This window comes from Aegilops tauschii, chromosome 4 (genome assembly GCF_002575655.3).
Source record: "Aegilops tauschii subsp. strangulata cultivar AL8/78 chromosome 4, Aet v6.0, whole genome shotgun sequence".
Lineage (NCBI taxonomy): Eukaryota > Viridiplantae > Streptophyta > Magnoliopsida > Poales > Poaceae > Aegilops > Aegilops tauschii.
The window spans coordinates 183,551,921-183,579,504 of NC_053038.3; the positions used below are offsets into that span (position 1 = coordinate 183,551,921).

General features: G+C 54.4%; 2 protein-coding genes across 9 annotated transcripts; both read right to left on the minus strand.

The window, feature by feature from the left end:
- Positions 1 to 2,071: 2,071 nt before the first annotated feature.
- Positions 2,072 to 27,402, minus strand: LOC109733606 (uncharacterized). Of its 8 annotated transcripts, none has more exons than XR_012181711.1 (14): positions 27,109 to 27,402; positions 26,894 to 27,005; positions 26,654 to 26,806; positions 25,705 to 25,804; positions 25,463 to 25,593; positions 10,152 to 10,295; positions 9,781 to 10,062; positions 9,648 to 9,695; positions 9,530 to 9,570; positions 6,873 to 6,957; positions 4,100 to 4,178; positions 3,808 to 4,000; positions 3,564 to 3,692; positions 2,072 to 3,080 (listed from the first exon to the last, which is right to left on the minus strand). XR_012181711.1 is itself a non-coding variant. In XM_020292829.4 (13 exons), the coding sequence occupies exons 4-13, from the start codon at positions 25,794 to 25,796 to the stop codon at positions 2,615 to 2,617; spliced, it is 1,605 nt and encodes a 534-aa protein (XP_020148418.3). In that variant the 5' UTR covers positions 25,797 to 25,804; positions 26,654 to 26,806; positions 26,894 to 27,005; positions 27,109 to 27,402; the 3' UTR covers positions 2,072 to 2,614. The 8 variants fall into 8 exon arrangements, 4 of the variants coding, with proteins under 4 accessions (XP_020148418.3, XP_020148417.3, XP_020148419.3 ...); XR_006662408.2 differs by having other exon boundaries at positions 3,673 to 3,737; XR_012181710.1 differs by having other exon boundaries at positions 9,530 to 9,576.
- LOC109733607 (uncharacterized) lies at positions 19,859 to 22,726 on the minus strand. The gene is made up of 4 exons (XM_020292831.2): positions 21,320 to 22,726; positions 20,482 to 21,244; positions 20,264 to 20,348; positions 19,859 to 20,114 (listed from the first exon to the last, which is right to left on the minus strand). The coding sequence occupies exons 1-3, from the start codon at positions 21,328 to 21,330 to the stop codon at positions 20,304 to 20,306; spliced, it is 819 nt and encodes a 272-aa protein (XP_020148420.1). The 5' UTR covers positions 21,331 to 22,726; the 3' UTR covers positions 19,859 to 20,114; positions 20,264 to 20,303.
- Positions 27,403 to 27,584: the final 182 nt, after the last annotated feature.

A 27,584-nucleotide genomic window follows, 5' to 3' on the forward strand; every position in this document is an offset into this window, starting at 1 on the left:
CTTCTCCCCCGTGCAAGCAGATCAAGGAGGAGAGTTAGAAGACATTCAGAACAAAGAACACTAGCTTCCGAAAGGATTCCTGATGGGGAATTGATTGAATGCACACATGATCATGTTGAAGTCTCCTATGATAAGAAATGGTCCAAGCCAATCTGCACGATGGGGGACCTTCTATATGCCGCTCGTTGCGGCAAAGTGCCGGCGTTGCGCAGAGGGGGGCCTAACGTGGCCGGCCCATTTTCAGTGGCACGCGGAGGCACGTTCGCAAGATGAAAAAATGCAAAAATTATGATCACGCTTGCGCTGAAACTCGAACCCACAACTTCATAGTGATTGGCGCGCCGGGCAAGCCACTTGGACAAAGAACCTCCCATGTTAGATGTGCGGCGGGACAGTCAAAGAAACATATGACAGTGACAAAACTTTAATAATAATTTGCAAAAAATCCCAAAACTACAACCGTGTATGGGGTTGAACCGAGGACCTCTTGCAACTGAATTTTTCGAAATTACGAATATTTTCTCTAAAATGTGAACATTTTTTGAATTTTTTAACAAATTTTGAAAAGCATGAACATTTTGATGATGTGAATTTTTTTGAAAAGTAGGAACATTTTTTTAATTTGTGAACAAAAATAAAAAAAAGTGTACATTTTTCAAAATTCCAGAACATTTATTGAATTTGTCAAAAACATGAAAATATTTCGAATGTGTGAACAAATTTGGAAAGCTGGAACATTTTTTGCAATTCACAAACATTTTGTGATTTTGTAAAAAAATGAAAATATGGACAAGTTTGAATTTGTGAACAAAAAATTAACATGCAAATTGTTTTTGAATTTACAAAGAAATTTTCGAGGCACAAACATTTTTTGAATTTGTGCACAAAATGTCAAAGTAGGAACAATTTTGAAATGATGAATATTTTGAATTTTCAAAAAAAATGAAAACCCAAACAAATTTGGAAACACGAACAATTTTGTAGTATGGGAAAAAAAATTGAAAAATAAGAAAAAAATCGAAATTTGTGAAAATTTTATGAAAACAGGAACATTTTTTAATGTATGAATAATTGTGAAAACAGTGCTATTTTCTGAAATATCGAACGTTTTTTAAAAGAATGAACATTTTTAAAATTTTCCAAACAATTTTTGAAACATGCGGTTATTTTAAAAAACTTGGGAAATAGAAAATAAATTTAAAAAGGAGAAAAGGAAGCAGAAAAATGAGAATGAAAGAAGAAAAAGAAACAGAAAAATGAAAAAAGAAAAACCGTGGAAAACCAAAAAACAAACAGGGAAATCGGGAAAGAAAACAAAACAAGCTCCGAAAACCAGAAAAAACGGCTGGAAACCTTACAAAACCGGGAGCGGTGAGACGCTTAAACGGGCCGGCCCAATCAGAACGATCGCTCGATGTCCTGTGCGAAACAGCGACATCTTGACACAAAATGCGTCAAATACGTTCCGCGCGGTCCTTGAGATCCAAAAGGAATTGGGCTATTTCCTGACCACTTTGAGACCCATAAAAACAACGATTATTCGGCAGGTCGATTCAGCTCATCATACTTCTAATACATGGAGTTTGGGAAGCTAATCTGCATGAAAATTTGATTTTACTAACAGGCACCACAATACTACTATCTTTAGACATTGTACAATTCCATCCAACAAAAACCTATGATAGGTGAAATACTTGTCTTAGGCTGTGTTCGGCAATCCACCGCTCCGTCATCAGGGAGCGGAGCGCCCTGTTTGCCACTCTCCGTATTTATACTATATGCCGCTCCGCTTCTCGGCGGAGAGATTCCGAACGGTCTCTCGACCCCATGATGGTAGTCCCTGTATCTTGCATTTAATGGTCTCTCGACCCCATGAATAAATTCCATCGGTTTGTCTAATTCACATCTAGATGTTTTTTAAGGATGTTACATCTAAAGCTCCCACAAATATATAATGCAGCAACAAAAAATAAAAAAGATTAGAACAAAAAAATAGACCACAAACAGAGTGGACATCAGCTTAGATGTGACATAATTATGTCACATCTAGATATGTCCTAGACAGACCCAATAAACAATGCCATACATGACTACGAAATTTTCATGCGTTGTACATCAGCACCGTTAGAGTCGTACATTCCTACATTTGTGGCAGAAAGTGGGAAAATATGTTGAACTACACCTTCAAGTAACTCCTAACAAGATTTACAGCTAATAACAACAATGTAACAGGATTTACACGACTTCAGACGATAAAAGTTCAGGATAAGCCAAAACTCTTGGACACAACACAGTTGACACTGCAAAATGTTTTTGTTCATACGGATATTTTTTCTTCTTTTGCTTGCTGCAAATGGAGCACAGACAAACCATCACGTACATTCTTTAATGCCTTCTCTTTGTTTTGTGACGGTAGTGATCCCTTCTTTCATAATCATCTGGACGGCCATCTTCCATCGCCCATCTATCCCTTCCTACGTGGCCAACTGAAGAACCGACTTTTGTTTTGTCATGTCTTGAACTCTGGCTAGATCTTTCTATCTTGCTATCACGTCTGTAGTCAGTCGCGTAATCAGTTTCCTGGACCCGATGTTTATGTCCATATGCGTTTTTACTAGATTTGTGCCCTGTCATCTGACCTATCCACGCGAATATTTTCTTTATGACTTTGATGACGAGTATTTTCAGTGTACTCACTTTTGCCTTTTGCCCTAATTTCATCTCTTTTTCCTGAAGCACTTCTATCATGCTGCTTGTTCATCTGCCTAGTATCGTGGATAGAGATGTTAGGGATGTCATGCACTTCGGAAGTAGATTGCTTGGTGTAGTGGCTCCTCATTTCTCTTCCATATGAGCCCAATTCCTTTCGATGTTTCTGATCAACTAATTCGACATCTGATGAATAACACAGATTCTCATGGGTAGGGCTACAATATTTATCCTTGTGGTGCCTTTTTTGAACTGTTGTGTTACTTTCATGGTAACCCCTTTCATAACTCTTTTCTGGTTGATATTGCTCTTGTGATGTTCTACCATCCTCATCATGATAATCCGCTGAATTACTGTCATAGTCATTCTCCCTGCAGAAACAAATATCAATCCACACAGTCCAAACTTAGCTGAACCAAAAAACAAAGGTACAAAACACAATCCTATAGCAAGTTCACTGAGCTCTACATCCATTGTGGACATCCATATAAAACCACAGCATTTACAGTTCGGTACCAATATCAAATGGGCAAGGACACAAAAAAACTAAAAGGCCCAAAGCTAAGATGTTTCAGACTAAAATAAACCATGGATATATGACAGTTACTATCAAAATCTAGTAAATGGACGGACAAAAATGGGAAAGGGCGAAGTGTGAAGAGCAAATTTCTGTGTTCAGCAATTCCTGTGATAGGAAAGTTAATTTCCCAGTATAGAAAAGATGAGACAAGTTGAATTGGTTTGAATTTATGCTGCCAATTAGGAGTTTAGCAATGGACAGAGGCTCTAAGCAACCATGCCTAATTTGCATTAACTTCAAAGTTATATGCGAACACCAATAAATTCACTGTTACCTCACTCCCCTTTCACTTGGAGCATTCTGACTCTTAACATTATCATGAATACCCAATCCTGTATATGACAAGGGTAGTTGTACCCCCAGTAGCATTGGAGACGGCATACCTCTCATTCCCATAAAAGCACTGAAAGAGTCATTTAGGGGTCAAAAGATTAACAGTTTGAGCTGCCTACAATTGGTAAATCGCATTTTAGAAGCAGCATCTCAGATAAATACAGTAGAAAGGTAAGGTTGCTTACTATGGATTCTGCATGCCTCCATAAAATGATGGCATATATGGAGGAACTCCAAAAGGTGAGACCGGGACAACTCCTGGATCAAATGGAATGATCTCAGGTGTGCCATGCATATTACCATATGGCAGAAGAGGGTGAAACATAGAACCCTGCCAATTAGGTCGACCATATGGATCTCCGTGGAGTGCACTATCTTCTGCATGTAATGAACATCAAGAACATGTTAAAGGGGAAATTAAAATAAGAGGGAAAGATTAAAGGCATGAAGCATGATATGCTCAACTGAACCAGGTACCTGATTGTACATTTGATGCAACCGGACAATATCTGATCAGGTGATTTGGAGACCCGCACCTGTAACAAGTTCGCCCACCCTGTTTATCCAAAGATGGAACTTAAAGTAAGTTCATAGTAGGAAATAGAGAGGTTTTGTTACGCAAACTAGGGAAAGGTGCTGAAAGCGGGATTGAGATTCAACACACTTTGCATTAGCCATCTGAGGGCGTATATATACAGTTACAGGACACCACAGCGGCTAGATCGTGTGCCACTACTTGCACGTACACAATGCCCACTCACGCACTACCTAGGCCCTAGGCCACGTACAGGAGAGAGCAGGCGCGGTGACCATGCACACGCGCTTATACACTCTCTATACTAACACCCCCCCGCAGCCTGAACGTCGGTTGTAGAGACGCAAAGGCTGGAGCGGAACTCCCTGAAGACATCGGCGGGCAATCCTTTCGTCATCACGTCGGCGAACTGCTGGCGCGTAGGAATGTGAAGAACGCAAAACTCGCCGAGTGCCACGCGTTCCCGGACGAACAGGATGTCCAGCTTGATATGCTTGGTGCGCCGATGGTGGACAGGGTTGCTGGAGAAGTAGACCGCCGATACATTGTCGCAGAAGACCAGCATGGCGGAGCGCAGTGGACAGTGGAGCTCGCCGAGGAGTTGTGAAGCCACACGCACTCAGCGACCGCATTTGCCACACCACGGTACTCAGTTTCGGCCGAGGAACGCGAGACAGTGACCTGGCGTTTGGAGGACCAGCTGACGAGGGCGTCGCCGAGGAACACGCAGAAACCGGAGGTAGAGCGCCGCGTATCGGGGCAGCCGGCCCAGTCGGCATCGGTGTAGATGCGCAGATCGAGCGTCGGGGAGGCGTGTAGATGGAGGCCGAGCGCGCTGGTGCCTCGGACGTAGCGCAGCGTGTGCTTGAGGAGCGCGCGGTGGCACTCGCGCGGATCATGCATGTGAAGGCAAATCTGCTGCACGGCGTAGGCGAGCTCCGGCCTGGTGATTGTGAGGTACTGCCCAGCACCCGCCAAGCTGCGGTATGAAGTGGGATCAGCCACATGAGGACCATCGGCAGAGGGGAGCTTGGCCTTGGTATCGACCGGTGTGACGGCTGGTTTGCAGTTGTCCATTTCGACGCGCTCGAGGATGTCATCAGCATACTGTTCTTGCGAGAGGAAGAAGCCAGTAGATGACCGCGAGACGCGGATGCCAAGGAAGAAGTGAAGAGCCCCGAGATCCTTCATGGCGAACTCTGCAGTGAGCTTGGCGACGACGAGCTGAAGCAGTGACGCGCTCGAGGCAGTAAGGACGATGTCGTCCACATACAGCAGCAAGTAGGCAGTGCCCCCGGCGCCGTGGTAGATGAACAGCGACGTGTCGGAGCGAGTTGCAGCAAAGCCGATGGTGCGGAGGAAGCCGGCGAAGCGCAGGAACCAAGCGCGCGGTGCCTGTTTGAGTCCGTAGAGTGATCGTGACAGGCGACAGACATGATCCAGCTTGCCTGCATCGACGAATCCAGCAGGCTGAAGGCAGAAAACCTCCTCGGCGAGCTCGCCGTGGAGGAAGGCGTTCTTCACGTCAAGTTGATTGACAGGCCAACCACGCGAGGCAGCAAGCGTGAGGACGGTCCGAATTGTAGCAGGCTTGACGATGGGGGAGAAAGTTTCGCCGTAGTCGACGCCAGGGCATTGGTGGAACCCGCGGACGACCCAACGGGCCTTGTACCGTTCAAGGGTGCCGTAGGCGCGAGTTTTATGCCGGAAAACCCATTTGCCGGTGATAGTGTTGGCGCGCGGAGGGCGGGGCACGAGCTCCCACGTGTGGTTGCCGACGAGTGCGGCGAACTCGCCGCGAATGGCGGCGAGCCAGTTGGGGTCGCGCAGAGCAGAGCGCACGGACTTGGGGAGCGGCGAGATGTCCGGCGAGGTCGTGGAAGTGGCGACCAGCACGTAGTCAGCGGCGTACTGCTGATTGGGTCGGAAGACACCAGCGCGGGCACGGGTGAGTGGCCCAGCAGAGACCGGCGCGACGGGGGCCGCAGAGCTTGTGGAGCCAGTTGAGGATGATCCAGCGGGGGTGCGGGAACCAACGCTCAGCGCCGAGGAGGATGAGGCCGCACTCCCACTGGATGAAGATCGAACTGAGCCGCTTGAATTAGGGGTACGCGCGCCACGCGGAGACCCATGAGCACCATCAGATGCCGATCGAGCAGCCCTGCTTGAATGGTGAGAGGGCGCCGCGGAGGGAGCAGCCGGAGCTGCGCTAGGACCACGGAGCACCTACAAAACCGGTCGAGCAACAACAGACGGCGGCGTGGAAGCCGGAGCTGGAGTGGGAGCATCGAATGGAAAACTGAGCTCGTCAAACCGAACATGGCGCGAGGTGAGTACACGCCGTGTGACGGGGTCAAAACAGCGGTACCCGCGGTGATCGGCAGGATAGCCGAGGAAGACGCACGCGACAGAGCAAGGAGTGAGCTTGTGGGCAGTGGTGGAGGTAGTGTTAGGAAAACACAGACAGCCAAACACGCGCAAGAGCGAGTAGTCAGGAGAGCCAAGCAAGAGCTCATGTGGTGTCACCGGCGAGCTTGAGCGACACGGGCGCCGGTTCTGGAGGTAAGTGGATGTGCTAAGCACCTCAGCCCAAAACCGTGGGGCATAGAGGCATGAAAAAGGAGCGAGCGAACGCCATCATTGAGAGTACGAAGGCAACGCTCAGCTTTCCCATTTTGTTGACTGGTGTATGAACAGGAAAGACGAAACACATACCGTGGGAGTCGAGGAGCGAGCGCACGGCAGCGTTGTCGAATTCACGTCCGTTGTCAGTCTGAAGCGCAAGGACGGGGCGCTGAAACTGTGTATGGACATAGGCAAAGAATGAGCGCAGAACAGCAAGCACATCAGATTTTCGTTGAAGTGGGAAAGTCCATACATAATGAGTGAAATCATCAAGTATCACAAGGTAAAATTCATAGCCTAATATGCTTACAACGGGAGAAGTCCAGACATCTAGATGCAACAACTGAAAAGGAAAGAAACTACTTGACGCCGAGGCATGAAAGGGAAGGCGTGTGTTTGCCAAAACGACATGCCCGATAGGTATGTGCGGTGGAGCTGCTGCAGCTGAAGGGGTACTGGCGAAGCGAGGCGACGTGCGGGTGCCCGAGACGCTGGTGCCAAAGGTCCACAGTGACCGCGCCGGCGAAGACAGAGCGCGGTGGAGCCGAAGAGGGACCGGCAACAGAGTACAGGTCACCGGTCGAGTCACTGCGCAGAATCACTGTCCGGGTGCGGCGGTCCTTGACAGAGAAACCAAAATCATCAAACTCCACATTGACAGGATCATCGCGACAAAGTTGACGAACTGACAGCAGATTCTTAATAAGAGGAGACAGAACGACATTGCGAAGAATTAGCGGACAAGAAGTAGCGATGATGGAGCCGGTGGCAACGTGGGTAATAGGAAGATGATCACCGTTACCGAAGATGATGGAGGAGGAAGAAAGAGAGGGACGGATGTTGTGAAGGTTAACAGGAGAGGAAGCCATGTGCGATGTAGCTCCCGTGTCGAGGTACCAGTCAGACGTGCTCCCGGACGACGACGGGCCTGCCGTGGCGCTGTGGAGCGCGGCATGAAGGGAGGTCATGTCCCACGCAGGCACGGGGCCGGATGGTGCAGGAGGACCAGCAGGAGTAGGCCCTGGGGGCGCGTAGTTGGGGTAGTAGCCGCCGTAGCCGTATGGCGGTGGTGGTGCAGGCGGAGCAGTTGCCAGCATGGCCTGTTGATGAGGTGTGCCGGGGCTTGGCCCGAGCACGCCAGCACCCGGAGCACGCCAGGCGACAGGCCAGGCCTGGACAAGCCCCGTCGAGGAGCTGGATCCAGGAGCGGGGGCGGGGTAGCCAGACGCCCGAGGCGGCAACGGAGTCGGAGAGGGGGTGGCCACCCCGTTCCCACGACCGCGCTTCTTGCCGCGACCACGCCCACGCCCAGCGCCAGAGGAGTCACCAGTTGGAGGAGCGGGCGAAGGCGACGCAGGAGTGCTGCGCCCAGCCACCAGCGCGTGCGCCGTCTGCAGGCGCGTGGACTGCTCGGCGCGATGCTCCTCGAGCATGAGGAAGGCGCGGGTCTCCAGGAAGGTGGGGAGCGGAACGCGGGCGCTGATGTGCGGGATGGCATGATGATACTGACGACCAAGACCACGCAGGAGATGGAATACCTGACGAGTCTCGGTAACGGGCTGCCCCGGGTTGCGGAGCTGATCCGCGTAGAGCTTCAACTTCGTGCAGTACTGCATGATGGACATCTCGCCCTGGACGACGGCGTGGTACTCGGCGTCGACATAGACGGCGCGAGAGAGGTGGTTGGCGGTGAAGAGCTCGCTGACAGCAGTCCAGACGGTGAGGGCGGTGTCCTCGGGCTGCATCACCGCATCGAGCAGCTCCGGAGCGATGGTGGAGTACAGCCAATCGACGACCGCGTGATCCGCCATGAGCCACTCCGAGTCGTCGGGGCGGGGAAGGGCCGTGGCAAAAACGTGGTCGCGAAGACCGAACATGCCAAGGACAGCGTCGAAGTGGCGGCGCCACTGGGCATGATTGCCGACGTTGAGGTCGAGGATGACCGGAACATGGCACCGGATGTCCACGGTAGGGAGGATAGAGGCAGCCGGAAGGGGAGCGACGCCGACAGGAGCGGCCGGCGCAAGGCGGAGCGCAGCCTGGGCCGCGACCGGAGGTGGTGGGGCGGCGTCAAGGTGGCCGCCATCATCAGGGAGATCGCCGTCGTTGGAGGGGGGAGGAGAGTGGTTGCCGAACTCATCCATGGCAGCGGAAGAGGGGTTGTGCGCAAAAGGATTGGTGTCCTCAGCGTCTGATACCATGAAAGAGGGATTGAGATTCAACACACTTTGCATTAGCCATCTGAGGGCGTATATATACAGTTATAGGACGCCACAGCGGCTAGATCGTGTGCCACTACTTGCACGTACACAATGCCCACTCACGCACTACCTAGGCCACGTACAGGAGAGAGCAGGCGCGGTGACCATGCACGCGCTTATACACTCTGTATACTAACAAAACTCGCATCAAATAATCTAAAGCATGCCTGTTTACATGCAATGTGTATATACTCTGAAAATTGGTGTAAATATGAATTCTGGGTAGAAATAATTTCCTTGGGGAACTACTATCTTATATATTAAGAGGGCAACTAAGTTCAGTGGTTTCTTCGTAATCTACTAAATCAGGTCAATATTCTTCAGGAATTGCAGTATTGTACACTATACTTCAGAAACTGCTACACTGATGGCCTCAATGACCAAACTGGTAAGCATCAGTACATGGTTTTATTTTCCTCACAAAATACTCCTGTAAGTTGATGTGTTAAAGGAATGCACTCTAGTAAGGAAGAAAATATATTGCACCTTTCTTGCCCTTATCGCTGGTGTGGTAAATCCTCTTCCATCTGCATCTAAAGATCATAAATTGGAGGTTTACGGATAAGTGAATGAAAAATACTAAGCTAATGAAAATCGCAAATACCCCAAGAACTTATCCTCAATGCTTTGGCTTCAACAGTACGCAAGTCACCTGGCAAATGCCAAATGAAGAAAACAATACCACAATTACTAAAAGGAAATTAAACAAGAATTGAAGTATCAAACCAAGAACATACCACTATCTTGTGCGATATTTTGGTACACCTTTGAGGAGCTTGCACTTCCTTGAAAATCAGAATTCCTAGGTGCTTCTCGGGGGAGTGTTGAAGCTGTTTCAGTTGGTTTATTTCCATCTAGACAGATTTTAATACTGGAGCTTTTTTCAATCACCTTTACAATTGGTATGAGCTGATTGAAGTCTTTTCCAGTGGCAGATGGAGAACAAAGCAAGTTTTGTTCTTGTTGGTGAATCGACAATGGACATGATGACTCCTTTTCTTCTACACATGATCCTACATCTGAGCTTACAGACAAGAAATATTTATTCAACCACAGTAGTTCAAAAGGTAAGAGAATCTTCTGAACAAGGTAGTGAGTTTCAACATACCAGGTGCATAGATAGGTCCTGGGTCATCAAGAAAATGTTTGATGGCCTTACGAAGTGACAAATTTGGCAACAGATCATTAGTAGTGCACCTCGTGGATGAACACTTTGGACATTTTTTTAACTCAGCCAAAGCAAAAACTATGCCTGCAGCACCATAAATGATTTTAATATTTCAATCTAACAGGGAAACATAGATATTTAGAGTTGATATTCTTTGTTGTCAGCAAAAATGATATGCATATCCTGAATATGCTAGGTTAGGACCTCTATTATGAGGATATGATAAATTTATCAGACGCTAGATCAGTAATATACTATTACGTAACAGGGCAAACAAAATTCACTATGACAATACTGCAGGAAGCTACCCTGCAAAAAAAAATATACTGCAGGAAGCTGCAGTACGAAAACACAACAGCCTTCCTAAATAAAATAGCTCAACATCATCAACAAAAGCTCAAAAGAAAATCGATTAGAATAAACTAAGCTACACAATGCACCAATGTTAAGCAATAATATGTTAGACCAATTATCAGATTCCCTTGCAACTGGCATATATACTAGGGAGTGGCCAGCATGTGCAACATACTACTGAGGGTCAATGCAGATGACCATAGGAAGAAGCTCAGACATCTAAAAGTAATTCAAATCAGCGTTTAAATGCACTGCACTTGATTGTACATTTCTGGAGATTTTAATCCACATGGGAACTCCGCCTATGTTGTCTCAAAATTGCCGGGCCCAAGCCCGGTAAATGAGGAGGGCTGTGATAGGTTTGGCGAGCTAACGTCAAAACTCAGCCACTCTTATGAAGATGAAAACCAGAAGAACATCGTTGGGGCATAACCCTCTTAGCGACGCACCATATCGGAACCCAGGTGTGGTATCGAATGGGCAAGGGCCGGGCCATCACCCCCTTGGTGGCGCACCATATCTTGATCCCGATACAGTGATAAGTGAGCAAGGATCGGGTCGTCACATCCTTAGTGGCACGCTACATCAACACCCGGGTGTAGTGAAAAATGAGCAAGAGTCTTCGCATTTGACTCGACGAGTGCGAAGGGTAAGGAAGCTAGCCGAGCCCAATAGGATCCGCTTAGGTAGCTGGAACGTAGGATCCCTAGTAAGTTACGAGAGCTAGATGATATAGCGGTGAGGAGAGGCGTTAATATCCTTTGCGTCCAAGAAACCAAACGGAGGGGATAGAAGGCGAAGGAGGTGGAGGATATTGGCTTCAAGCTGTTGTACACAGGGACAACTACAAACAGAAATGGAGTAGGCATCTTGATCAACAAGAGCCTCAAGAGGACAGGATTATCCTGGTCAAGCTGGTAGTTGGGGACTTAGTTCTCAATGTTACCAGCATGTATGCCTCGCAAGTAGGCACCAAGAGGGAGTTCTAGGAAGGCCTGGAGGACATGGCTAGGAGTGTAACCATTGGCGAGAAGCTCTTCATAGGAGGAGAGCTCAATGGTCACGTGGGTACATCTACACAGATTTTGAAGGAGTGCATGAGGGCTTTGGCTATGGCATCAGGAATCAAGGAGAAGACGTCTTAAGCTTCGCTCTAGCATATGACATGAACGTAGCTAACACCCTTTTTAAAAAGAGAGAATCACATCTAGTGACTTCTAGTAGTTGTCAACACTCTAGCCAGATTAATTTCGTCCTCTCGAGAAGGAAGAGAAGACGGGCGTCGAGAGTGTGTTGTCCCTCAACATATGCCTGTGGTGGCTGACTTCTGCTTTCAGATTCGTGTCCAGCGGGATAAGCACGCCAAAGATGCTAAAACGAAGTGATGGAAGCTCAAGGGGGAGGTAGCTCAGGCTTTCAAGGAGAGGGTCATTAAGTAGGGCCCTTGGGAGGAAGGAGGTGATGTGAACAATATGTGGATGAAGATGTTGACTTGCATTCATAAGGTGGCTTCAGAGGAGTTTGGAGCGACCATGGCAAGTAGAAGCGAAGCTAAAGATACCTAGTTGTCGCGGGGATAGACCCCTGGTAGCCTCATCCGCACCCCTTAACATTTCAAGACATCGGGGCTGGCCCAGCCCCTCAAGCCAACTGACCACGCGGCCGGCTTCTAGAAGACGGTGTGCCCTTAGAAGGCGGCCTAGGCCCCGGGGCCGGCTCCCAGAAGACGGCGCACCCCAGAAGACGGATCGGGGAGCGGGCCGGCTTCCAGCGGCCGACCCGTCCTTCCCCTCGGAGTCTGCACTCACCCACTACGACAAGACGGGGCATAGTTACAGTGCCGCTGCTACCCCTGAATCCCGGAAGAGTGTGGCTATAGCGTGCGCTGACCAGGCGGTCACCTACCCGCATGGCGCAGGACTGTAGCCACATGGTCCATGACGCGGCCCTCGTCACCAAGGACGGCGCTACAGCGAAAGGCAATCAGCATGGCCCGCAGGCGGCGGGCCCTACCTGTCGGCCGGATTCTCGGCAGCCGGCGGGGCCCTCCAGCGGCCGGCGGAGAACCCGGCGACCTTAGACACTGACGTCCGGGTCCTACACCCGGCCGTATTACCATTGTACCCCTGGGGGTTTGGCCTATAAAACCCCCCGGGGCTCACCCATGCAAAGGGTTCAGCCTTCATTCCCACACACCACCATAGCTAGGAGAAAAGAGGTAGCTCTACCCTTCTTCCTCCTCTAGCAACACAGCTCAAGGAGCAACCTTGTATACATTCGATCATAGTCATCATAGCAGGAGTAGGGGTGTTATCTCTCCGTAGAGGCCCGAACCTGCGTACGTCTCGTGTGCTACCGAGCTCGTGCTCACTCTCGCTTTCGGAACCCGACGACGTCATCATGGCTCCACCCACGATAAGCCACCCCTGGCATCTGACGTGAGAATACCACAACAGTTGGCGCCCACCGTGGGGCCATCCGCGACGTCGGCCGGAGTTGTGTTCCGGACGGGAACCATCCTCCCCTCCGGCGAGCGCGTCGGGTCTGGCCTGATTAGCCAGCCCGATGCGTTCGTTTGCGCATGCACCAGCGCATCGCCTGACGCGGGAGCCGTCTGCCCCGCGAGCTGCATTGTTGACCTCTTCGGGAAGCTCAGCCTCTCCAACGAGCCCGCCTCCGATGCGGGAGCCATCTGCTCCGTGAGCCACCTCACCGAGCTCTTCGAGAAGCTCACCCTCTCTGATGCGGCCTCCACCGACGGGTTTCCTGGCGACGTGGTGGTCATTGACGACCCGCTCCCTCCCGTCGCTTGCAATGCCTCTACCGACGCGCTCGACGCCGGCGTCTTCATGGAGGTGATGGTCACTGGCAGCAGCCAGGACGCTGGGGAGGCCACCCAGGACCCGTTGCGAGCAGCAATACAGGGCCTGGCTACTCCCGTCGGTGCCAACGCCGGCCTGACGGGGCTAGAAGAATTCCGTGTCAAGCTCCTCGACAGCGCCAACAAGATGGCGGCCATGAAGCGTCGCGCTGAGGCCAGCCAGCGCAAGATCAAGCGCATAGCGGGCGGCACACCGGCTGCAGGTGAGCCCAGCCGAGCCGGCGCCGTCCGGCAACGCGGCGCGGCCATAGCCAGCATGCTGGGAGTCGGACGTTCAATCTACGACACCCCAGTGCAGAACCTGCGCGCCGCCCAGGCGGCGGCAGAAGAGCTCGAGAACCTGGAGGGCGACGAGCGGCACAGCCAGATGGAGAGCCTCCAAGAACTCCTCAACGCTGCGAACACGCAGCTGTTCGCAGCAAGACGCGTGCAACCACGTGATGGGAGCCGGCCGGCAGGCCAACCTCCCGGAAAGAAACCCTCCACCCCACCTCGAGCATGGAGCGACCTCCCGGTCCCCAAGTGGTGGCGGCCGCGGCCAGCGAAACACGAAGCCGGCAGGTCCCTCCGAGAGCGGAAGACCGGCGCCAGCAGGACGAACGTCCGCCTCCTCCCCGCAGAGAGAGGCTGGCTTCTCCGGCACCGCTTGACCACCCGACTCTAGGGGGCCGGTTGGGCCCCCGTGAAGCTGTCGGCGAGAACAATGCTCGTCGCCGGATCGAGCAGCTGGCTCGGTCCCTGGCGGTAGAGGAGGATACAAACGGCCCGGCCTGCTTCAGCCCCCGCATCCGCGACGAGTCCTTCCCCAAAGGGTTCTCGCTCCCTCGTGATACTCCCAAGTACACCGGCGCCGTGAAGCTGGAGGACTGGCTGACCGACTATGCCACAGCAGTCGGCATAGCGAACGGCAACAAGCGCGTTGTCGTGAAGTATGTTCCGCTCATGTTGCAGGGCACGGCCCGGACATGGCTGAACAGCCTCAAACCCAACAGCATCAACAGCTGGTTGGACTTCAGCGACGTCTTCGTCCGCAACTTCAACAGCACCTACAAGCGGCCCCCCAAGCCTCGCCAGCTCTCCATGTGCGTTCAAGGTCCAACTGAGTCCACCTGCGACTACCTGACGCGCTGGGCCGAGTTGCGCAACTCCTGCGAAGGGGTGCGCGAGGTGCAGGCCATCGAGTACTTCACCGCCAGGTGCAGAGAGGACACCCTGCTCAAGCACAAGCTTCTGTGCGACGAGCCGGCTACCTTGGACGAGCTCCTGATTGTGGCGGACAAGTACGCCACGGCCGACTCCTCCATGAAGTCGGAGATCCGGGTTGACGCGTCCGGGAAGGTGATCCCGCCGGCTTCTCAAGCGCCGGCTGGCGACTCTAACCGGCGCCAACAGCCGAACGACAACAAGCGCAAGGCCCAGCAGCCGGCTTCCAACAGCCGGCAAGTGGCTACCGTCGAGGATCAGTAGCCGGCCGGGCAACCCGGCCTCAAGCGACAGCGGGGCGGCAAGGGTGCCTGGCTGCCTGCCTTCTCCTTCGAGCAGGCCCTCGATGCCCCGTGCAAGTTCCACAGCGGCACGAAGCCATCCAACCACACCACCCGGCAGTGCAGCTGGCTCACCCGAATCACTAAGGGTGAGGGCTTGCCGGCTCCTCCAGCCGGCCCGGCGGTTCCGGCTCCTCTGCAGCCGGCCCGCCCTGTCGGCATGCTTCAAGATGAATTCCCCAACGAGAACGCCACCTACGTCGTCTTCACCAGTGAAGCCGACGACAAGCATAGTCAGCGTCAGCAGCACCGCGAGGTGAATGCTGTTGTTTCAGAGGTCTCCCAATTTATACACTGGTCCGAGAGGCCCATCACCTGGAGCCGTGATGCCCTCACCGGGTGCTTATGCCATGGTGCTGGACTCCACCTTCTCAACCGAGATGCGGGCTTGCCGCTTCTCCCGGATCCTGATAGACGGCGGTAGCAGCATCAACATCCTCTACCGCGACACCATGGAAAAGCTGGGCATCAAGGAGAAGCAACTCCAGCCCAGCCGGACCGTGTTCCATGGCACTGTCCCTGGGCTTTCCTGCTCTCCAATCGGCAAGATCAAGATTAACGTCCTGTTCGGCGACAAGACCCACTTCCGTCGCGAGCCAATCTGGTTCGAGGTGGTTGACTTGGACAGCCCCTACCACGCGCTCTTGGGTCGGCCAGCTTTGGCCAAATTCATGGCGGTTCCGCATTACGCGTACCTGAAGATGAAGATGTTGGGTCCCAAGGGCATCATCACCATTGCCGGCGACTACCAGAAGTCGCTCACGTGCGCCGCTGCTAGCTCCCGGCTGGCCGAGTCCCTCGTCATCGCCGAAGAGAAGCGCCTCCTTGACCGGGTTGTGGCCATGGCCAGCAAGCAGCCGGACATGCCATCTGACCCCAAGGACGTGGAGGCTGAGGGCTCCTTCCAGCCGGCCAAGGAAACCAAGAAGATCATCTTGGACCCGGCGCATCCGGAGAAGTACGTTGTCATAGGGTCCAACCTTGACAGCAAGTAGGAAAGCGAGCTCGTCGACTTCCTCCGTGAGAATCGGGACATCTTCGCATGGTCCCCCAAGGACATGCCGGGTGTTCCGAGGGAGTACGCCGAGCACAAATTGCATGTGCGATCGGATGCTAAGCCGATCAAACAACCCCTCCGCTGCCTATCAGAAGAGAAGAGAACGAGCGTTGGTGAAGAAATCGCCCGGCTTCTGGCAGCCGGCTTCATGGAAGTGTTCTACCCGGACTGGCTTGCCAATCCAGTCCTCGTTTTGAAGAAAAACAACAAGTGGCGCATGTGTATCGACTACACTAGCCTCAACAAAGCCTGCCCCAAGGACCCTCTTGCCTTGCCCCGGATGGATTAGGTGATCGACTCCACGGTCGGCTGCAAGCTGCTGTCCTTCTTGGACGCCTACTCCGGCTACCACCAGATCAAGCTGGACCCGGCCGACCAACTGAAGACCGCCTTCATCACCCCTTTCGGCGCCTTCTGCTACATCACCATGACGTTCGGCTTGAGAAACGCCGGCGCCACCTTTCAGCGCTGTATGCAGAAGTGCCTCCTGAAGCAACTCGGCAGAAATGCCCACGTCTATGTGGACGATATAGTGGTGAAGACGGAGAAGCGCAGCCACCTTCTGGAGGATCTCAAGGAGACCTTCACCAACCTGCGCCGCTTTCAGATCAAGCTCAACCCGGAGAAGTGTGTCTTCGGAGACTTCCCTGTTTCTGAGCGTGGGATTGAGTGCAACCCCGTGAAGATCAAGACCATCCAGAAGTTCACCGGGTGCCTGGCCTCTCTCAGCCGGTTCATCAGCCGGCTGGGCGAGAAGGCCCTCTCACTGTACCAGCTGATGAAGAAGACCACATGCTTCGAGTGGACCGATCAGGCGAACGAGGCATTCCTCCAGCTCAAGCGGATGCTGTCCACGCCGCCTGTTCTGGCCGCTCTGGCTGCTAAGGAGCCCATGTTCCTCTACATCGCCGCTCCCAACTGGGTCGTCAGCATGGTAATTGTTGTCGAGTGCCCAGAAGCCGGCATAGCTCAGCCGGTCCAGAGGCCGGTCTATTACCTGAGCGAGGTGTTATCCACCTCCAAGCAGAACTACCCCTACTACCAGAAGATGTGCTACGGCGTGTATTTTGCCGCCAAGAAGTTGAAGCAGTACTTCCGAGAGCACACCATCACGGTCTGTCTGTACCGCCCATCACGGTCGTCTGTACCGCCCCCCTTGCCGAGATCATGGGCAACCGAGACGCCTCAGGTCGAGTGGCCAAGTGGACCATCGAGCTGGCTCCCCACACCATCCTCTACCAACCCCGCACCGCCATCAAGTCCCAAGCACTGGTCGACTTCCTCGTCGACTGGGCCGAGACCCAGTACCTGCCGCCAGCGCCGGATTCCACACATTGGCGGATGCACTTCGACGGCTCGAAGATGCGCACCGGTTTGGGAGCCGGCATCGTCCTCACCTCTCCCAAAGGCGACAAGCTGAAGTACACGCTGCAGATTCACTTCGCCGCCTCCAACAACGTGGCCGAGTACGAGGCACTCGTCCACAGGCTCCGGCTGGCCAAGGAGATCGGCATCCGCCCCATTTTGTGCTACGGCGACTCGGACCTTGTGGTTCAGCAGTCTTCTGGCGACTGGGACGCCAAGGACGCCAACATGGCCAGCTACCGCTTCCTCGTCCAGCAGATCAGCGGCCACTTTGATGGGTGCGAGTTCATCCATGTGCCACGGGCCGACAACGAAGCAGCCGACGCCCTAGCACGGATTGGCTCTACCCGGCAGGCCATTCCAGCAGGCGTCTCCCTCGAGTGTTTGCGGAGCCGTCTATCAAACCTTCGCCAGAATCAAAATCCATCTTCGTGTTGGCTGACCCTGGAGCGGCCGGATCCGGCTCGGAGACTTTAGCAGCCGGCCCGGGGACTTCTGCAAGCGGCCCGGGGGCTGCAGCACCCAAACCCGGCCCGGGGACTGCTGTAGTCGGCCCGGGGACTTCAACGACGCAGCAAGCAGCGGCCGGCTCCGACCCGCCGCCTCCCAACCCGGCCACCCTAACGCCGGTTGTTGTCATGACGGTGGTGGAAGCTCCGTCTTGGGCGTAGCCCATCCTCAACTTTTTGGTGAGCCGCGAGCTACCAGCCGACGAAGTCTTGGCCCGGCAGGTGCAACGTCGGGCAGCCGCATACACGATTATCAACAGAGAGCTCATCAGGCGCAGCGCGACTGGTGTCTTCCAGCGCTGCGTCGAGCCGGAGAAGGGCATTGGTATCCTCAGAGACATTCATCAAGGCGAATGTGGCCACCATACCGCCTCCAAAGCCCTCGTCGCTAAAGCCTTCCGCCACGGTTTCTTCTAGCCGACTGCTCTGGACGACGCCAAGGAGTTGGTCCGAAAGTGCAAAGGGTGCCAGCGCTTCAGCACCAAGCAGCACCTGCCGGCCTCAGCACTCAAGACCATTCCCATCACTTGTCCGTTTGCCGTATGGGGGTTGGATATGGTGGGCCCATTCAAGACAGCACGCGGCGGCATGACCCATCTGCTGGTTGCCGTGGATAAGTTCACGAAGTGGATTGAAGCAAGGCCAATCAAGAAGTTGAACGGCCCCACGGCCGTCACATTCATCGCGGACATCACCGTTCGATACGGCATCCCGCACAACATCATCACCAACAACGACACGAACTTCGCCAAAGGCGCCTTGGCCCGTTTCTGTGCGACGTAGGGCATCCGACTGGACCTTGCGTCGGTTGCTCATCCGTAGTTAGACGGCCAGGTGGAACGAGCAAATGGCCTCTTCCTGTCCGGCATCAAACCTCGGCTGGTCGAGCCACTAGAGCGCTCGGCCGGCTGCTGGATCGAGGAGCTGTCGGCCATCCTTTGGAGTCTCCGGACCACGCCGAATCGATCAACCGGCTTCACGCCCTTCTTCCTCGTGTACGAGGCCGAGGCTATCATCCCAACAGACATCGAGTTCGACTCGCCTCGCGTCACCATGTACACAGAGGCGGAAGCCAAGGAGGCACAAGAAGACGACGTCGACTTGCTCGGAGAGGCCTGGCTGCTAGCACTCAGCCGGTCCGCCATCTATCAGCAGAGCCTGCGCCGCTATCACAACAAGAAGATCAAGCCGGATCGGGTCGGTTCCGGCTGGTCGCTCCGTCATCCTGTGCGACGCCATCGCCTTCCTCGTCCTCGTCCTCCTCCGTGGTTTCGTCGCTGGAAGCAATCTCCTCTGCCGAGTTCTCCACTTCGTCCGGGTTCAGCCCGAACCAGGACGGTTACACCTCAGTGCCGTTTTCCGCCCGCTCCGGGACGAAGACGCCGACGTCGGCGTAGTCAGCGAGGGCTGCCACGCGAATGGCGATCGCTTCGCGCTCTGCCTCCAACTCCGGCGCCGCCTCCAGGCAAAAGGTGGCCAGCTGAGCCATGCTCACGCCCGGGTACCACGCCTTCACGAACTCCAACGCCGCCTTGGCACCCGCTCGTGTCGCGGCGCCTTTCCAGGCGTTGAGCCGCTCCCCCGCCACCTCCAACCAGTCGGCGGTTCGGCTGGGAGTCCGGGGGACCTGCGCACCCGGCCAGAGCCCTTCCAAGACCTGCGACCCGGCGCGCTGAAACCGGCGGAGCAGGCGGCGCGCCGGCTCAAGACGCATCCGGACGGACAGGAATTGTTCGCCCAAGTTTCGGGCCCGGTCCGGTACAATATCCACGCCCACGCTCCTCCGTTGCTCGCGTCGCGTCTCAATCGCCTGGCTGATGGCACCGGAGTGATATGGGAAGTACTTTGTTTAAAAGAAGACAAAGGAATTAGAAGCCAGCTCGCGGTAGCCGGCAACTGACCAGCCAAGGAAGAGAAAAGATTTACCTTCGAGCATATCCTCGATCACCGAGTAGCCCTCCAACAAGTACTTCTCCTTCTCGGCTCGGCTCGAGCGCTAGGTCTCGAACTCGGCCTGGAGGCGCTCCTCCTCGGCCTTCAGCAGACGGACCTGCTCGGTATGCCGGGTCGCCTGGTCAGTCAGCTCCTTCTCGAGCCGGTTGCGCTCCGCAGCCGCCTGGCTACGCTCCAGCTCTTTGGCTTGAAGCTGGCCCTCGAGCTCATTCACGCGACTCCGCAGATGGGCAGCAGCCTCTGCAAAGACAAAGAAGAATCATCAAAATCAACAAAGACAAGAAGTCACCGGGAAGATCCGGCCCGACTGCTCAGCAGTCAGCCCGAATCTCGGGGGCTACACCCAATGGGTGCGCTTGCGCGCCCCCACTGATAGCCGGCCTACGTACCTCGGCTCTTCCGCAGCTCGCCGGTCCGGGTGGCAAGCGCCTAGTTCTGGGAGTTGAAGGCGGACGCACGCAGGTTGTGGTAGTCCTGCAGCAAGAATGACATCCTAACAATCAGAAACACGCCTTTAAGTTCCAACTCGCCTACTCAGCAGCGGGCTTGGAACTCGGGGCTACACCCTGAAGATTGCAAAGATAAAAAAGCAAAATCAAGAACGTACCCGGACAGACGTCTGCATCGCCACCATCTCGCTCCTCGCCTTCAGGAGGGTGGCGCTGTGGGTGGCAAACTTGTCCAGGACGTCCTGCACCGCGAGGTTCAGGACGGCAATGCCGGCTCCTGACGCCCAGCCTGGTGGGGCAGAGCTCGTGGCTTCGATGTCAGCCCCCTGCAAGCTCGCGGGCCCGGTCTCCACCAGCCTCTGAGGCCGCTCGCGTCTGGCGCGGGCGCAAGGGCGAGCGCGCGTCATGGCCTGGCTCGTCACCAGCCCGGTGTTGGCTGGCGGCACCTCCGGCCCTTCGGGATGGTCGCCACCTCGCTCGCCAGCACCCGGCGCGCGCTGAGCCACCTCCGCCTCCGGGACGACGGGGTCGGTCACCTCCCGCTCCAGGGCCGTCTGGTCAGCTCCGGCTGCTCCAGTCGGCGCCCGATCCTCCACAACCGGCGGCTCCGGCAGCTCCAAGTTGGCGGCCTCCGGAATCCCGCTGCCGGCCGGGTTCACCGTGGCCTTGGCGTCGGCCTCCGCTTGCGCCTTAGTCGCTGCCTTCGCCTGCGCCGCCGCCGCGGCTTGTGCCTCCGTCTGCACTGACGCGGCGGCCTGGGCGTCGGCCTCCGCTCGCGCTGCAGCCTCCCGCTCCTCCCGCGCGTTCCTCTCTGTCGCCTCCCGAAGGGCGGCGGCCGGGTCCACATGCCGGGCCTCCTCAGAGCCGCCTGCTAGTCCGAACAGCGAGGCGGACAAAGCCCGCGATATGGAAAGGGGAGCCCTGCGCGGCAAAGCAAGCAAAGATAAGAAGCTTATAAGAAAGTAACAACCAAGACAGAACAATCAACGCACTTACCCGGACACCATTGGGCGCTCCTTTGGGGTCCTCCGGGTGGCGGCCGCCTTCGCGGCCGTCGACTTGGCCTTCTTGGGCGGCTTGTTGCCGAACGGCCGCTCGGCGCGGCGTTTGGGCCGCCTGGTGCGCCGGTCGGCACTCCGCCTTACGGTCGAGCCGTCGAAGAGCCGACGCCTGCCCTTTCGGCGCCTTCGGGGCGGCGTTGTCCGTCGCCGTCTTCATCATCATCCGGCCAATCCCGGACATCGCCGCCTCCTCCGTTGCCGCCTCCCCCAGTGGAGTCATCCTCGCCTCCGTCCTCCAACGCGGCCGCTCCCAGCTCGAGGTCGCCCACGTCGCTCTCTTCGCGGTCCGCCATCCATTGGTGGCCCGGAGCCGGCGCGCCGGCTACTACCTGACCAGGGAAGCGCTGCCCCGCGTCCGGGTGGTCAGGTTGGATGAGGAGCAATGCGTGAGCAAAGAATGGGGACCAGATACTAACCGGTGGCGGCGGATTGGCGCGGCTGTACGGCCGCTTGCCGAAGCTCCAGTCGGTCTCGCTGAGCTGGCTCCCGGAGAAGTATTTGACATGGCGGACCACCTCTACAGTCGGCAGTTCCTTGGTCGACATCCGGCACGGGTCCCGGCGGCCGCTCATGTCGCAGATCAGGTGTGGCCGGGCTTGGAGGGGCGAAACCCGGCGCTGGACGAAGGCGGCCAGCAAGTCCGACGGCTTGAGGCCCTCCAAGTCCGTCATCTCTTGAAGCCGGATGAGGGCGTTGGTGATGGCAGCCGGCACCGGCCTCGGTTGCTGCCCCCAGTTGTCGCGAGGCTCAGGCGGGGGGCGGGGGGGCGGCTACGTAAGCCAGCAGGTTGATGTAGTCGCGCGTCGGGTGGAGGTTGCGGACATAGTAGGACTTCTTCCACAACTTCGCCGACTCCAACAGGGCGATAGGAGGAAAGCGGGTCCCGGAGCCCGTGCGCCGCACTGGGCCGGCTCGCCCTTGGCCTGGGTCCCCAGCTTCAGATAAAAAAACTTGCCCCACAGCTCGATGGTGGGCAGGACGCCGAGGTAGCCCTCGCAGAGGGTCACGAAGGCGGAGAGGAGCACCACCGTGTTTGGAGTAAGGTGGTGAGGTTGAAGATGGTAGAAATCAAGAAAAGAGCGGAGGAAGCCGATTGCAGGCAAGCCAAATCCGCTAAGGAAATTGCTCCGGAAGACGACGAACTCGCCAGCCCTCGGTGTCGGCGAGATCTCCCTCGCGTCGGGAAGGTGCGTCCCCACCATCGTCGCAATGGGAAGCCTCCGCATCACGCGGAGGAAGTCGAGGTGGCCGTCGTGGACATTGGAGCCGTTCCAATCGCCGCGCGTCATGGCTTGCGGTGGCCTGCCGGCAGCGCGGCGAGGCTGGACGGCGATAGGACTGCGGCAGCGCTTCGGCAACGTGCGATGCGGCAGCACGGTGGCGCAACTGCGGCGAGGAAGCAAAGAAGAAAGCGAGGAAGAAGAAGAGAAGGGAGGGGGCGCGCGTGCGTTTGCCGCCCCCCTCCTCCCCTATTTATGCGGCCGAAACGGCAAGGCCGAGGCGACGCTTCGTGGGGGCGTGGGATTAACTGCGCCCACGTCCCACACGCCCCCACCAATCCCGCGCCATTATGGCGCGTATTCAATTTGCCCCAGAAGGGCAACCGTCCACCTCGGCCGCAGCGGATCCACACGCGCGCCGTGGCCATGTAGTGGTGGGCCCGGGCCTGCGGCGGTGTCCCGTCGCGCGCGTGGGCTGGCGGGCTGGCTTGGCCTACTGGCAACGCGTGGCGAGCGTGCAACGGGCGGCAAGCGCGTCACCCGAAGGCGCACCACCCGGCGCCCGCCACGGCGATTCAAATCCACCAGGCGGACAGCTTTGCCTCGGCCTGCTCCTGGCAGGCGGCTTCTTCAAGCCGGACGAAGCAAAGACACAGGATCTCTCGGAGGAGGAAACTGCTGAGGCACTCCGGCGTCGAGCCGTGGCGCCTCACCAGCTTCGGGGACTACTGTCGGGGGGATAGACCCCGGGTAGCCTCATCCGCACCCCTTAACATTTCAAGACATCGGGGCTGGCCCAGCCCCTCAAGCCAACTGACCACGCGACCGGCTTCCAGAAGACGGCGTGCCCTTAGAAGGCGGCCTAGGCCCCGGGGCTAGCTGCCAGAAGACGGCGCGCCCCAGAAGAGGGATCGGGGAGCGAGCCGGCTTCAAGCGGCCGGCCCGTCCTTCCCCTCGAAGTCTGCACTCACCCACTACGACAAGACGGGGCGTAGCTACAGTGCCGCCTGCTACCCCCGAATCCCAGAAGAGCGTGGCTACAGTGTTCGCTGACCAGGCGGTCACCTACCCGCACAGCGCGGGACTGTAGCCACACGGTCCATGACGCGGCCCTCGTCAGCAAGGACGGCGCTACAGCGGAAGGCAATCAGCATGGTCCGCAGGCAACGGGCCCTACCTGTCGGTCGGATTCTCGGCAGTCAGCGGGGCCCTCCAGCGGCGGGCCTCAGCGGCCGGCGGAGAACCCGGCGACCTTAGACACTAACATCCGGGTCCTACACCCAGCCGTATTACCATTGTACCCCTGGGGGGTTGGCTTATAAAACCCCCCAGGGCTCACCCATGCAAAGGGTTCAGCCTTCATTCCCACACACCATCATAGCTAGGAGAAGAGAGGTAGCTCTACCCTTCTTCCTCCTCTAGCAACACAGCTCAAGGAGCAACCTTGTATACATTCAATCATAGTCATCATAGCAGGAGTAGGGGTGTTATCTCTCCGGAGAGCCCCGAACCTGGGTACGTCTCGTGTGCTACCCAGCTCGTGCTCACTCTCGCTTCCGGAACCGAACGACGTCATCATGGCTCCACCCACGATAAGCCACCCCCTTGACATCTGACGTGAGAATACCACGACACTAATGGTGGAACGATGATGTCTAGAAGGCTATTAAGGAGAAGAAAGACTGTTTCTGATGCCTACACCTGGATAGGAGTGCGGGCAACATAGAGAGTACAAGGTGGAGAAGGCTGCAAAGCGAGCTGTGAGTGAAGCAAGGGATTTGGCGTATGAGGACCTCTACCAGCGCTTAGACACGAAGGGAGCGGAAGGAACATCTATAAGATGGCCAAGATCCGAAGAGGAAGACAAGGGATGCCAACCAAGTCAATGCATCAAGGATGGAGCAGATCAGGGAGGCTTTAAAAAGGATGGAAGGAGCAAGGTGATGTGCCCTTGTATCCCCATTGAGGTGTGGAGAGGCCTCAGAGACATAGCGATAGTAGGCTAACTATGCTTTTCAACCTCATTTTTCGGGCAAACAAGATGCCAGAAGAACAAAGACAGAGTATATTAGTACCGATCTTAATGAGACGTACAATGAAGCTATGGGAGAGAGTCATTGAGCACCGACAAGTTTGACCAAAAGTCAGTTTGGTTTCCTGCCTGGGAGGTCGACTATGGAAGCCATTTTCTTGGTACGACAACTTCTGGAGAGATGCAGCGAGAAAAATAATTTGCATATGGTGTTCATTGACTTGGAGGACTACGATAAGATAGCGCGGAATGTCATCTAGTGAGCCTTGGAGAAACACGAAGTCCCAACAAAGTACATTACCCTCATCCAATGGCGGAGCTGGCCTCAAGAAGTTCCAGTGCATAGCGGGCGGTTAAAGTGTGCTGATAATGTCAAGAGAGGTAGGGTTAGACCGAACTTGACATGGGAGGAGTCCGTAAAAAGAGATCTGAAGGACTGGAATATCACCAAAGAACTAGCCATGGACAGGGGTTCGTGGAAGTTAGCTATCCACGTGCCAGAACCATGAGTTGGTTTCGAGATATTATGGGTTTCAGCTCTAGCCTGCCCCAACTTGTTTGGGACTAAAGGATTTGTTGTTGTTTAATCCACATGGGAACACCTAATCTGAAAATACATAAGTCCTAACAATAAGGACCGAGTTAAGATCAGGAGTTGGGGGCTGAGGGGGCTGTACAAAAGCTAATAACATAAACTTTGGAAGGTGCATTTATGACAATGATGAACATGGTGCTTAAATATAGTACATCATTATATGCAAGAGGAGTGAGAAAAAGATGGTCCATAACAACAGTACAAGATTGTATAGTTGCCTAAATGACTTACATTTATTGCAGAAACTATGCTGGCAACACGGTATCATTACAGCGTGCTCAAATATACTTTTACAGAGGAAGCATCTCAATTCTGCTGGCAAATCTATGTTGGTTACAACTTGAGAGGATTTAGCAACACTCCTAAAACAAACAAGCAAGCAAGCTCATATAAAGTTCGCATCGTAAAGTACATAGGTTGCAAATCTGATGTGAAAAAAATGGAATGTTTGTAGAGAAAGGAAGTAAGCTTACTGTTCCATCTTTATAGGTTCCATAGCCTTGAAACTTGTTTTAGTTTCCCTTTTTCCTTCTTCCAAACCAAGTTCTTCAGAAGAGTTATCCATGACAATTTCTGTCACCCATAAAGTGGACAAAATGTTTTCAATAATGGTGTAGGAAGTTCTAACAAAATGACAATGCTTATTCTTCAGGCATGGCCTCACTAAGTCCACTTCCTTCAATGTTCAGATATCTTCGGCAAGACATATCAGAGAATGTAAATCAGCAAATAACTAAACACATGAAGAAAAATCTCACACGAAGGAATGCATCTGTCATGGCATATAGCATTCACTACATAAGATTTTTTTTCCCGAACCATGACTGGAGGAGAATGATGGTTACAACATTTTTCGTATAGTGACACCTCTTTGTGTCTCGAGAAAAAATTACGCAAGAAACATGCTTCCTATTCAAAATTTGCAGGATTTGTCCAACTGTGCTGGAACAAAAAAAAAAGATAAGCAATCACAAATCTGAGGTGTTAGTATCATACTAAAAGTCAAATAAGGAATATGAGCATCATACCATAACTTAATACTACTGTGGTACAACATTGTCTGAGCGTTTCGCAACTACGTATATATACATGGATGGGTGCCACATCATAAACTACTTAAACTATCCTTAGAAGTTGTTTATTATGGGTAAAAATAAACAGAGCCAGTCAAATCTCGATCTCAATATGCGCTTCAACAAACAACGACCATGCAGATGCAGGCCCACTGTTCTCCTATTGCAGTTCGCTACATTTGTAGAATAGCCCAAGCCAATCTGTGCTATTTTGTAGAGAGTTACATGTTCAAAAGCAAGAACATGCATCACATCTTTGTTCATGTGAACCTCTGTTAATTGAATCCTAAATAAATAGATAGAGAAGATCACAAAAGTTTACCGGTGACAAAACAGGTCCGAATTTTACCTTTTCTCGGAACTTTGTGCTACCTTGGCACCATCAGCCTCCAAACCAGGACATAGAGCCTTATCTGGATCATCAAAATTGTGAAATGGAGGCGAAAATGACGCAATGCCATCGCATAGATCACTGCGCCCACAGCCATGCTGCTCCTCAGCTCTGCCACATAAAGAAACACGGTACTACTATTAAACGCTGAAGCCCACCCAATTAGAACACAAACAACAGCTGTTTCTAGCTACCCACTTGTCCTGAGGAGGAGCGGATGAGTCCCCGCGGCCGTCCACGAACTCGATGGGCACGCGCTTGATAACGAGATCGGAGCCGGCGGGGATGAGCAGCGCGTCCTCGTCGACAACTGGGGGGGGGGGGGGGGGGGGCAGAAAATGGGTCAAATCGAAAGGGCTGGGCAGCCTGGCAAAGGAATAGAGCCCGCAGGGGATGATGGGGGAAGGGCGTACTGTGGTTAGAGGCCGCGTCGGAGATGAGGAGGTCGAAGTGGCGGCGGAGCGCGGGGCCGAGGATACGGGCGCGAAGGTCGCGGACGGAGACGGAGCCGGCACCAGCGAGGTCGATGGTCTCGAAGTGGGGGGAGCTCCGGTAGCGAAAGCGTACAGCCATGGCCACGGACGCCGATCGAGGTGGGTGGGCGACTCCGTCGTCCTGCTCGACGCCGTCGAGGTGGGAGATAGAAAGATAGAAAGGATCGGAGTAGAGAAGTCTAATAAAAATCTCTATATTCTCGTTACTCCCCCTCTTACCACGATCTTTTTGACCATTAATACTCGCTCAGTTTCATATTAATTATTTAAATTAGATACATTATAACTAAGCGCCTTTCCAGCCCTCTCAGGCTATTATGGCATGGCCAACGCTACAAGCTGGACCGATGCCCCAGCCTCCATGTAGGTTCGGGTGGTCCAGAAACAGCTTAATA